The sequence below is a fragment of the Macaca mulatta genome, chromosome 11 (genome assembly GCF_049350105.2).
Source record: "Macaca mulatta isolate MMU2019108-1 chromosome 11, T2T-MMU8v2.0, whole genome shotgun sequence".
Lineage (NCBI taxonomy): Eukaryota > Metazoa > Chordata > Mammalia > Primates > Cercopithecidae > Macaca > Macaca mulatta.
Window position 1 is genome coordinate 140,140,190 of NC_133416.1, and position 12,562 is coordinate 140,152,751.

The 12,562-nt window shown below is 50.4% G+C and overlaps 1 protein-coding gene and 1 long non-coding RNA gene across 11 annotated transcripts in view; one reads left to right on the top strand and one right to left on the bottom strand.

The window, feature by feature from the left end:
• Positions 1-1,134: 1,134 nt before the first annotated feature.
• Positions 1,135-7,258, top strand: LOC114671014 (uncharacterized). Its single transcript, XR_003720921.2, has 2 exons — positions 1,135-1,938; positions 6,961-7,258. It is a non-coding gene; the product is annotated as an uncharacterized LOC114671014 (long non-coding RNA).
• A 420-nt stretch (positions 7,259-7,678) lies between these two features.
• GOLGA3 (golgin A3) overlaps positions 7,679-12,562 on the bottom strand; it is a 55,044-nt gene continuing 50,160 nt past the window's right edge. For all 10 annotated transcript variants that reach the window (XM_028830242.2, XM_028830241.2, XM_015109788.3 and 7 more), the window contains 2 exons: positions 11,254-11,417; positions 7,679-9,955 (listed from right to left, as the gene is read on the bottom strand). In XM_028830242.2, the coding sequence (XP_028686075.2) occupies positions 9,766-9,955; positions 11,254-11,417 (354 nt within the window). In that variant the 3' untranslated portion in view covers positions 7,679-9,765. The remainder of the gene's footprint in view (positions 9,956-11,253; positions 11,418-12,562) is intronic.

Sequence of the window (12,562 nt, forward strand, 5' to 3'; positions counted from 1 at the left end):
AGGAACACCCCAAAAGTATGTCAGTAGGTGGGTAGATAGATTGTGAAATTGTCATAGGCACATACTATCATTATCACATGGTTATATACTATTCAGGAACGACATGGCTGAGTCTCAAAAGTACACCACGAAAAAGAAACCAAACTCAAGAGTGCATACTATATAATTCCATTTATGTCTTTTTTTTTTTTTTTTTTTTTTTGAGATGGAGTCTCACTCTGTGTCCCAGGCTGGAGTGCAGTGGTGTGATCTCGGCTCACTGCAAACCTCACCGCCTGCCCGCACCCTGCCACCTACACCAGTAAAAGCGATTCTCCTGCCTCAGCCTCCTGAGTAGCTGGGATTATAGGTGCGCACCACCACGCCCAGCTAATCTTTGTATTTTTAGTAGAGACAGGGTTTTGCCATGTTGGCCAGGCTGGTCTCGAACTCCTGACCGCGGGTGATCTGCCCATCTCGGCCTCCCAAGGTGCTGGGATTACAGGCGTGAGCCTCCCCGCCCAGCTGCGATTTGTGTCTTAACAGCAAAGCTTGTGGTGAGAGAACTCGGAACAGCAGCTGACTGACTGGGCTGGTTAAAGGGAAAGGGGCACAAGGAGCTTTCTCCTGTGACGGAAATACTCTGTATCTCGTCTGGGTTGACAATAAAGGCACATATTTGTGAAAACTCATCAAAGTTTTGGCTACAAGGTTCATAAATGGGAAGAAAACTCATCAAACTGTATGCTTAAAATATGCCTAAGTTTTAAAAAAAAGAATAAGGAGTACCTTGTTAGAATGAAACCTGCCATTGTTGTTTTTGATTTCTAGGTACTGTGAGGACAGATCTCTGTGCTCAGCGCCTCCCAGTTTTGACCCTTTATGAACGTGTGCCATCGTGTGGTGACAAGAGCACAGGCTCTGGGCTGCCACCTGGGTGGTGTCCGGTCTGCTGCCTGCCTCTGGGTAACTGTGGGTGAATCATTTCCCTGTGCCTCAGGTTTCTCATTGGTAAAATGAGGACAATCATAGTATCTATCTGACTGGGCACAGTGGCTCACGCCTATCATCCCAGCACCTTGGGAGGCCAAGGCAGGAGGATTGCTTGAGCCCAGGAGGTGGAGACCAGCCTGGGCAATATGGCGATACACTGTACTAAAAATTTTTTAAAATTAGCTGGATGTGGTGGCACATGCCTTGAGGAGGGAGGATCACTTGAGCCTGGGAGGTCAAGGCTGCAGTGAGCCAAGATTGCGCCATTGCACTCCAGCCTGGGGGAGAGAGACCCTGTCTCAAAAATAAACAAACAAACACATACATACATACATACATAAAAAGGTAATTACATAAGTCCTTGCTACAGAGCCTCCATACACGAAGGACTTTAATAACGAGTTGTTATACACTTTTATAAACTATAAATTTAAGTTTGACGTATATGCATGCTTTATAGGGGTGGCCGAGTTCTCGCCCATCACAGGGATCTTGTCATCTGAATCATAAACCCAGGCAGCTCTGGGAGAACTGAGAGCTCATTTGTTAAATGGTCAGCTGTAGTCAACTGTTGCCACCCAGCACGCACTCTCCAGCCTTAACAACAGAAGCTCCCAGTGGGCAGTGGAGACGCTCCCGTCTCCTAAACACATCCAGCGGCCATGTGACTAAGCAAAGGCAGCGGAGAGTGAATGGATGGTGACGGACGGGGCCACGCAGCCGGCCTTCTGCGAGCGCCTACAATGCACATCCCTGTCCTTTCTCTCCCTACTCACCTCAGAGGGGGACGGAAGGTGGGACTGGGAGAGCTGTTCTCAGGCTGGTGGACGCTGTGATCAGCGGAGACAGAAGGCACTTTTGTTCTGGGCACCGTGAAGCTGTCCTGGTCAGTCCTGTTTCCATGCTTGAGTGTCCGTGGTGCAGCAGCTCCACCATCCTTGACACCAGGACTTCTGTGGAATCCAGGTAAGCAGCTAGGGTCCTGGTAGGGCCATGCCCTCACCCCCATCTAATGCATCCACTCCCAGTTAAATGAGAACAGAATAATCACAGGAGAACATGGAGAACGACTCCACTGTTCTGAAGCCAACCCTGTATTAGCCACTATTTAACTTTAGGTAGAAATGAAAAAATTTGAGATGTAAACTCCTGCAGGTAGAAGTGGATTTCTCGTGAGTTAACAAAATGAAACTTACTAGAATCAACGGCCTTTTCTGAGAGCCATTCTGATTTTATTCCTAGTTGTAGTTTAACTTCTACTTCGTTTCTGATCCCAGATGACACAGGGGCCGTGTGAGCCCCAGGGACTCAGTGGAAGCTGCAGTCTCATAGCTCGAGGATTTACTCCCAACGGGCTGGGATAAGCCCTAGATGAGCAGGGAGTAGCTAATTTTTTCTTCCCCTTCTTTTTCAATATTAATTGGATTTCCTTAAAAGCCATGTCCATTAAGTCTGTTATCAATGGCTATTTAGCACTTGTGGAAACCCAGCCATATGTTACATACAGTAGGGTTTAGTCAGGAAAACAGTCCAGGCCAGGTGGTTCAGCAGAGAAAATGCAGGGGCAGGGACGGCAATTGCAGGACGCCAGAGGCCTTCAGGTGGAGATAACGGCCCGTAGTGGAAATGCAGACTCCAGAACCTGGTGGAACCGGGGCTGATGCCGGGGAATGAGGGTGGCAGGGGAGCTGCGACCGTGACCATCAGACGCCCAGCCACAGGGACTGCCTGATGCAGACAGGCGGCGGCAGTGGTGTGGGGGGGGCGTCTGTTTTCTGGGTGAAGATGGGGCATTTTGAAAGCATTGGGAAGATAAACCTGGCGTGTCCATCCAGTCTCCAGAAATGCACATTTAACGCTCAGAAGGAAATCTTGCAACAGTTGAGGTGCTGTTGGGAGGCTCTGTGAGCAGAGATAAGACTGCCCTGTGCGTTTCAGGACATTCAGATGTGACACTCAAAAATATTTCACCGTGGGCCGGGCGCGGTGGCTCACGCCTGTAATCCCAGCACTTTGGGAGGCAGAGGCAGGTGAATCACCTGAGGTCAGGGGTTCGAGACCAGTCTGACCAAAATAGTGAAACCCTATCTCTACCAAAATACAAAAATTAGCCGGGTGTGGTGGTGGGCGCCTGTAATCCCAGCTACCCGGGAGTCTGAGGCAGGAGAGTTGCTTGAACCCAGGAGGTAGAAGATACAGTGAGCTGAGATTGAGACACTGCACTCCAGCCTGGGCAACAAGAGTGAAACTCCGTCTCAAAAATATAAGTATTTCATGTGAAGGTGGAATCCAACCCCGACAATGTGTAGAAAAGCCCAAAAATCTACACAAATTCCTGAGCCGAGGGCTACGGAGATGAGCATCCTGGTAATGCCAAGGACACGCTGCCTTCGAGGCTAGAGGTTCCCACCTCATCAGTAACGGAGGCATCGCCAGCCCTCAGCTGCCTCGGGAGCCCCCGATTGGCCTTCACGCCTCCCAGAAGCTCCACCATTTCAGCCCTTAACTGGAGTCCAGACCTTAGAAATGTGGACACTGCGAAGGTCGCCAGCAGCAAGTGGTGGAGCCAGGGGGACGGCTGTAGGACGCCCCCACACACAGGCGAGCAGAGGGCGTTGCAAACATTGGCACAGGCGGCCCAGCAGCAGTTTAACATCTCGCCCTGTGTCCAGGAGAAAGGCCACTGCCCAAGTACCCTTTTTTTTTTTTTTGAGACGGAGTCTCCCTGTGTCACCCAGGCTGGAGGGCAGCGGCACGAACTTCAATCACTGCAACCTCCGCCTCCCAAGTTCAAGTGATGCTCCTGCCCCAGCCTCCTGAGTAGCTGGGGTTACAGGAACCCGCCACCATACCCGGCTAATTTTTGTATTTTTAGTAGAGATGGGGTTTCGCCATGTTGGTCAGGCTGGTTTCAAACTCCTGACCTTGAGTGATCCACCTGCCTCGGCCTCCCAAAGCGCTGGGATTACAGGCATGAGCCACCACGCCCGGCCTGCTTCCTAATACTACCTGAGGTCTCACATTTCCAAGTGATCTGGTGATTTTTAAATCCTGAGCCTCCCATCAGCGACAACCCAAATTCCTGACAATACCTGACGCCACTCTAAGCCAGGAAGAAGTGACCCATCCGTGTCTGCCAAAACCGCTCCTGACACCCACTGCTGAGCTCTGTAGCAGAATGCAGCGTGGAGCTTCGAGCTGCTGAGACAGACACAGCTGAAAATACACCTGTCAGCCAGTCAGTGCAGTGCCTGCAAACACGTAGCAACTCCATGGAGAAAAGGAAAACGTTCAGATATAAACATGTCCCCTTAAGGGTTATTATAAACAAAAAAAAGTTATATCCTTAATATTTCAGAAAGTTAAGGCCACAGAAGGTGGTCAGGGAATTTTTACTCCGATCTGTGTAGTAATTCCCTGGGTACAGAAGCGGGTAAAGCAGTCACAGGAAAAAGTGCATTAATCCCACAGGGCCAAGCCCGGCGACTACCACTTCCTGTCCCTTTTCTGTACTTTTTAAACCATGGTGGTGTCTACTAACGTCTAACTGAAAACTCTGTATCTGGTTAACTGTTTTTTTGTTTTTTTGTTTTTTTTTGAGCTAGAGTCGCACTCTGTCATCCAGGCTGGAGCGCAGTGGCGCGATCTCGGCTCACTGCAACCTCCGCCCCCCGAGTTCAAGCAATTCTTCTGCCTCAGCCTCCTGAGTACTGGGGATTACAGGCGCACACCACCACGCCAGGCTAATTTTTGGGTTTAGTAGAGGTGAGGTTTCACCATGTTGGCAGGGCTGGTCTTAAACTACTGACCTTAGGTGACCCACCCCCGCTCAGCCTCCCAAAGTGCTGGCATTACGGGCGTGAGCAACCACACCCAGTTTACACCTGGTTAACTTTTTTTTTTTTTTTTTTTTTTTGAGACAGAGTCTTGCTCTGTCGCCCAGGCTGGGGTGCAGTGGCCGGATCTCAGCTCACTGCAAGCTCCGCCTCCCGGGTTTAGACCATTCTCCTGCCTCAGCCTCCCGAGTAGCTGGGACTACAGGTGCCCGCCACCTCGCCCGGCTAGTTTTTTGTATTTTTTAGTAGAGACGGGGTTTCACCGTGTTAGCCAGGATGGTCTCGATCTCCTGACCTCGTGATCCGCCCGTCTCGGCCTCCCAAAGTGCTGGGATTACAGGCTTGAGCCACCGCGCCCGGCCTACACCTGGTTAACTCTTAATGATCAAAATCAAAGTACGGATGGAAAAGACAGAATCTGGGAAGTCACATTGCTGAGGTCTGAGAGTCATGACCCCACCGTCACCGCGGAGGCCCAGCAGAGGGCAGCACCTGCATGATGAGGCCCAGCTGAGGAGGCGCCGCACAGAGCGGCCACCATCCTTCCCCTGGTCCACCGGGAAGCTCGCTCCCCCTCCTGTATTCCTGGCAAATGGCAACGGGCGAAGTGTGGGCCAAGCGCGGAGGAGGCGGTGCCATGCGTCTGCTGTTGTCACAAGCCACAGAAGTTGGCTTCACTCCTGCCTGAAACCGGCAGGGCACTAGAATTCTCTTTTAAAGCATGTGTTGAACAGAGTGTGTAATAACATAAGATTAAAAAGTTACTCTCCAAACAACAAAATATAAATATTAAAATGAAGCTTCCAATGAATATGAAAATCTTTACCAAAAAATAGTTTATTGCACAAAATTTAAGGAATTCCCAAGCACACTTACATTTGTAAAAAAATCAACGTGCTTTTTAAAGTTACACTTTGTCAGACAAGGTGACCCCTTTCCCCAGAACAGCCACAACTTGAGTGCTCTCTTTTGTGAGGAAATTTTTAATAAAAATGAGTAACTCAAAAGCACTGAATTTTCCAGACCCTCTAACACATTTCCCTCAGGATCCTGTGAGAGCCTGAGATCACTGTATGATGAAATTTGCCTGGACCTTCCAGTCAGTGAGCTGAGAACGCCTCACACCACAGCATCACTCAAGTCCTCACGTCAGAGGGCTCCTCGAAGGGAGGCTCCAGGACGGTTCTCTCTCAGATTTGCTGGTCCCCTCCCCTCTGAGAATCTTCACATACAACATTCTGTTTTTGTTTTTAAAGACCTCAGGGAACTAGAACTCTTACGTTGTGGGAACCCTACACCAAGGAGAGCTGAGGGCAAACTCCCTAGCACAGCACAGTGCGGCACGGACTGCGTTCTGGGGGGCAGGGCCCTGCTGGACCCACCTGAGGAGAGTCCGTTTCACATCCTATCAAAATCACTGCCTGATCCATAGTGCAGAGGTTGGGAACAGGGGTGTGAGTCCGTAAGACCCGTAGCATCCATCTCACACACACCATGGAAAAACACATGAAAACCAAGTTAACGTTGTTTTGGGAGCGTCACAAAAACAACCAGTGACGTCGTGAAGTGCCCAAGCCTGTTGTGACACACAGCGTGGGGACAAACACGCCGCATAATGCTCTGGGGACCCTGTTTTCTAAGCAATACTCCCGACTTCACTGCCTTTTCCATGAGGATATTCCATCATTCCCACTGCTGCCCACAAGAAGAAAATAATTCAAACTTTACGCACTGAAGTAACTCTGGGAGGTAGAAGTGCCGGGAGAGTCCCTTGGAGATAAGAAAAAAACCTCGACAATAAAGAAAAAGCTGGCAATTTAAAACTTCAACTTCAGTCGGGGGTGGTGGTTCACGCCTTTAAACCTAGCACTTTGGGAGGCTGAGGTGGGCAGATCACCTGAGGTCAGGAGTTCGAGACCAGCCTGGCCAAAATGGTGAAACTCCACCCCCATAAAAATACAAAAATTAGCCCGGTGTGGTGGCGGGCACTGTAGTCCCAGCTACTTGGGAGAATGAGGCAGGAGAATGGCTTGAACCCGGAAGGCGGAGCTTGCAGTGAGCCAAGGTCACGCCACTGCACTCCAGCCTGGGCGACAGAGTGAGACTCTGTCTCAAAAAACAAACAAACAAAAAACCCAACTTCCTCTTTTAGGCATCATCTTAAGAAAGGAAGCCTGAAGGCAGTGTCCGTGTGAACACAAGAGGTCTCAGATCCAGAAGCACAAGCCGTGCATGAAAACACCGGAAGACTCACCGTGGAGAGCGAGGGCAGCCAGGCCCTGCCAAACCAGAGGGGGCCCTGGCACCGGCGGCCACAGAGCACCGGGGAGGTATCACGCCCAAGGGCACACGCAGGAAAAGCGGGGTGAGAAACGCAGAGCTACCTTCCCTTGAGTATTTTCACAATTAGTTTGTCCTAAGAGAAAAAAAAATACACGGTGAACATCGCTCACTCGAGGACTTTCCATGAGAAGTCGCTCCCCATCGAATGTGTGTGATTTCTTGATTTTAATTTTTAAAAATTTTCTTATTTTTTTGAGACGGGAGTCTTGCTCTGTTGCCCAGGCTGGAGTGCAATGGCGCGATCTCGGCTCACTGCAAGCTCCACCTCCCAGGTTCAAGTGATTCTCCTGCCTCAGCCTCCTGAGTAGCTGGGATTTATAGGCGCGCACCACCACACCCAGCTAAGTTTTATATTTTTAGTAAAGACAGGATTTTGCCATGTTGGCCAGAGTGGTCTGGAACTCTTGACCTCAGGTGATCCACCCGCCTCAGCCTCCCAAAGTACTGGGATTACAGGCATGAGTCACCACGCCCGGCCCGATTTCTTGATTTTAATATTAAAACAAAGGGGTAGTGCAGCCCAAATAAATAAGAATGTAAATTACTGTATTTTTCTTTTCTAAGGGTACAAGAACAATTTAGTAAATAACATATTCAACTTAACATAAAAAGGATATATTTATAATGAAATTTTCAAGTATTATTTCAAAATTAACCCTGTACAAATGATATATATATTTTGGAAGTTCTAATACTTGCTAGAGAATATTTTTTAAATACCAAACATCTTTGTGGTTAATGCTACCTTAACCTTACCAATTAACCTTCTAAAAGTATATTACAACAGAACACAAGTAGCATAAACATACCATACTGTTTTCTCCACAAAACAGACACAAGATACGGACATGAGCACATCTGGCCTGGCCAGTGACACTCAGAACCTCGTTTCAGACCCATATCTCTGCAAAGGAGGCCACAAGGACCCATTCTCTCTCTCTCCTCATACAATAAATATTATTTTAGATTTTCTTAACAAACTAGGGGACAACTTACAGACCCCAACTCTCGCAGTGTCTGCAATGTTTCAGGAGTTGGGGTGGGAAACGGAAGATCTCACACACGTAGTGCTGATTTTAAATAAGGCATCTGTCTGAGACACCTGGGGAGAGCACAGCCACCTTCCTCACGGTGCTGGCCTGTCTCTCCCGGAAATCGCCTCTGCTCTCCACATGATGCTGGTGTAAGCACAAAGGACCCAGGACTTCTCTTGGTGACTGCACGAGTACAGGCGCTCCCTCAGACACTGGTAAAGATTTTCACTTGGGCATAGAAGTGTGAGGCTTGTTACCACCCGCCATCTACACCTGGCTGTGGCTCCAGGAGAAACGGCAGGAGTCGCTGCAGGGAGCCCCTGGCCTGCTCTCCTCCTCCTCCTCCACCTTCCTTCCTCTCCCTCTGGCCTCTCCCTGTGCCCCACAAAGGTCAGATCAGATACAGGGCCTCAGTGTCCTTGTGCCTCCTGATGGCCTTCAGGCCTGACCAAGGGTCCAAGCTGCCGCTTCCCGGTGGCCAGCCATGGTGGAATCACACAGGACCAGTGGCCCGAGAGGAAGAGACCGGCAGGAAGGAAAGACCCTTAGCAACAAAGTAAAACCAGAACAGAGGACCTTTCTGTGTAAGAATATTTGGCTTTAGAAGGTAAATAAAATAATTATATTTCTTAGAACAGAATTTTCTGACATCCCTAAATCCTACAGGTAAATTATTCCCAACAAATTTTCAAAAGGCAATCAATAATAAGACAAATAGGTTCTTCTTAAATAATATGAGCATACGCTTGTTAAAGATTGGGTTACAGGCTGAGCGCGGTGGCTCATGCTTGTAATTCCAGCACTTTGGGAGGCTGAGGCGGGCGGCTCACTTGAGGTCAGGAGTTCGTAACCAGCCTGACCAACACGGTGAAACCCCATCTCTACTAAAAATACAAACATTAGCCTGGCATAGTGGCGAGCGTCTGTAATGCCAGCTACTCGAGAAGCTGAGGCAGGAGAATGGCGTGAACCCAGGAGGCGGAGCTTGCAGTGAGCCGAGATGGTGCCACTGCACTCCAGCCTGGGCGACAGAGGGAGACTCCATCTCCAAAAAAAAAAAAAAAAAAAAGATTGGGTTATGATCTTCATTGTCTACGTACACATCCTATGGTGGGATGGCTATCCAAAAAAACAAGCAAAAAGGTGCAAATAAAATTTCATTTCTGCAGAAAAGTAAAGCTCTTACTGAACGGAACAGGGAACTGAGACTGCAGCCGGCCTGGCCGGGTGCTGGTGCCGCACACCCCGTCACGCAGCCTCTCCCCGTCACCTGCAGAGAGCAGCGTCAGTCACCGCTCGGAAGACATGTCCTACAAGTAACCCTTCAGACACGTTCGAAGCTCCTTGCCGAGAGCCTATTAGGCTTTTAAGATTTGGTCATTCCATGGGAAAAGCTAATTGTAATCTTCGAATGTTTTTCTAATCCTTGGCTCTCATTCTGTTATATATTTTACTCCTTGTTAAAGGCAAAACAAAATTTAAATTTCATGTCTTAGAAAAACATCAGCCACACAATCGAATAAATAACATTGATAAGAGAGCATTCCGGACAGCGGTACACGGAGGCGAGTCCGCAGCAGTCACTGTCCCGGCCCTTCTTTGGAAGCCCTGCTCTGACTGTGTCTCTGGGCATTGCCACGTGGGTTGGCATGACCCCCAGGGGACGCAGGGCTGGCAGTGGCTGGTTCCACCGGAGTCCAGGAGGACAGAGACTCGTGCACCGTGAGGGTGTGCTCCTCCATCTGGCGCTGCAGGCTGTCCATCTCCTGCCTGGGACAGAAGAAGGAAGGCGGCCCAGATCACACACATGCCAGGCAGAACGTGCCAACCGTGGGCAGCCTCACTCGCTAGCACCTGAGTGGAGCTGGGCAGCTTCGGGGACCCGCAAACCAACCGAGACCACAGAAGCTCAGCTATTCTCGGCACCGTTCTCTACACTGTGCAGAGGACAGTCGAGGGCGTACGCAAGAGGACACAGGCTCAAGGACCAGTCCTGACCAGGCGGCAGGGTGGAAGCTGTCACTGAGGCCTGGCACACACGACTTCCATTCCGTAACCTTCCCTCGGGGTGCCGCCTGGCCCCACCCTACACATTTCACTGAGCCTCAGGCTGCCAGGTACACTGCGTGTGGCCTTCCAGCTTCTCAGGGCCTATCACGGTAGTTTAACTCCAGGCAGTTTCCGCCTATGAGTTCAGAGGCTGTGTGTGAGTTCCCCAACCTTTATATAAACCTCAGAGGCTGTGTGTGTGAGTCCCCCACTTATATAAACCTCAGAGGCTGTGTGTGTGAGTCCCCCAACTTATATAAACCTCAGAGGTTGTGTATGTGAGTCCCCCACTTACATAAACCTCAGAGGCTGTGAGTCCCCCCCCTTATATAAACCTCAGAGGCTGTGTGTGTGAGTCCCCCCCTTATATAAACCTCAGAGGCTGTGTGTGTGAGTCCCCCAACTTATATAAACCTCAGAGGTTGTGTATGTGAGTCCCCCACTTATATAAACCTCAGAGGCTGTGAGTCCCCCCCCTTATATAAACCTCAGAGGCTGTGTGTGAGTCCCCCCCTTATATAAACCTCAGAGGCTGTGTGAGTCCCCCCCGTTATATAAACCTCAGAGGCTGTGCGTGAGTCCCCCCCTTATATAAAACTCAGAGGTTGTGTGTGAGTCCCCCCCTTATATAAAACTCAGAGGTTGTGTGACTCCCCCCCCGTTATATAAACCTCAGAGGCTGTGTGTGAGTCCCCCCCTTATATAAACCTCAGAGGCTGTGTGTGAGTACCCCCCTTATATAAACCTCAGAGGTTGTGTGACTCCCCCCCGTCATATAAACCTCAGAGGCTGTGTGTGTGACTCCCCCCCCGTTATATAAACCTCAGAGGCTGTGTGTGTGAGTCCCCCCCCGTTATATAAACCTCAGAGGCTGTGTGCACGAGTCCCCCCACCTTTATATAAACCTGCTCAAACTCTGCTGGGCACTCATTGAGTGCTGGCACCAGGAGTGTCCTCTCAGCTAAAGAGGGCATTAATCTTTAAGACTAGCTGAAGTGCAACACAGAGTATGGTCGTACTTGAGCTGCTGGAGGCAGCTGTTCAGGTTCTTGAGGGGCTCCTTGCTCACGGCAGGCGGTGGCTTCAGCAGCTCCTCCAGCAGCGAGGCGGGAACCGGGCAGTCGGGGATCTTGATGGGCGTGGCGGGGTTGGAAGAGCTGGCCTCGCCTTTTGGCTCCTTTCTCTGTTTTGAAAAGCACATGATCGGCTTTCCCACCGTCCCCTCCCTCGGGTCAGTCTCACTAGCACAGCATGTGGCAGATGGGCCTCCCCAGCGGGTGACATGGGGCCTCTGGGAAGGGGACCATCCCGGCTGCCGTGACAGCACAGAAGTCCCAGAGCTCCAGAATAGCTGGCTGAGGAAACACCTTTATTCCTAAGGCACAAAACCACAGCAAGCCACAGAGACAACCTAAGTCCTGGGTCTGCAGCGGGGCAGGGCCGAGCCACAGACTTACAGCTCTCCCAGAGGCTTTTCCCATCAGAGACTCAAGGCCTTGACGTGGAATTTCCCTAAGAAATTAAGTACGTTTTCCAACTTAGGCTCCCTTTTCTAGGACTTCAGACTTTTTCCACAGATAGGCAGACGACGCAAAACGGCCTCTGAATCCCAGCGCTGCCCTCCCACCTGCCTCCTGGAAAGCATGGCCGTGGACTGAGCACAGAAAACCGCCGGGCGCCTGGGCACAGCTCCCGGGCCCCAGCCCTACGCACACAGCAGGGACTGCCAAGTCACAGACCAGCTGCTCATCTGCTTTACAAAGCACATTGTAACAAAGTGGTATTTGTTTTTTTTTTTTTTTGAGATGGAGTCTCGCTCTGTCGCCCAGGCTGGAGTGCAGTGGCCGGATCTCAGCTCACTGCAAGCTCCACCTCCCGGGTTCACGCCATTCTCCTGCCTCAGCCTCCCGAGTAACTGGGACTACAGGCGCCTGCCACCTCGCCCGGCTAGTTTTTTGTATTTTTTTTCAGTAGAGATGGGGTTTCACCGGGTTAGCCAGGATGGTCTCGATCTCCTGACCCTGTGATCCGCCCGTCTCGGCCTCCCAAAGTGCTGGGATTACAGGCTTGAGCCACCGCACCCGGCCAACAAAGTGGTATTTGAATTCAGAAATGAGGCAAACGCTGCTGGATGAATGAAACCAGAATGAAATGATTTCATCTGTCACCTGAGCAGGACATCTCATTATCACTGACTTTATACAGCCGCTGCTCAGCGTGGGCTAAACTACATAAATGGACATCCGTTTATGTCTGAATGACTAACATGCCTGCCAGCCTCCTGTCCAAGAGCATCTACAGCACAGCCTGGCCACCCCGGGAGGGACG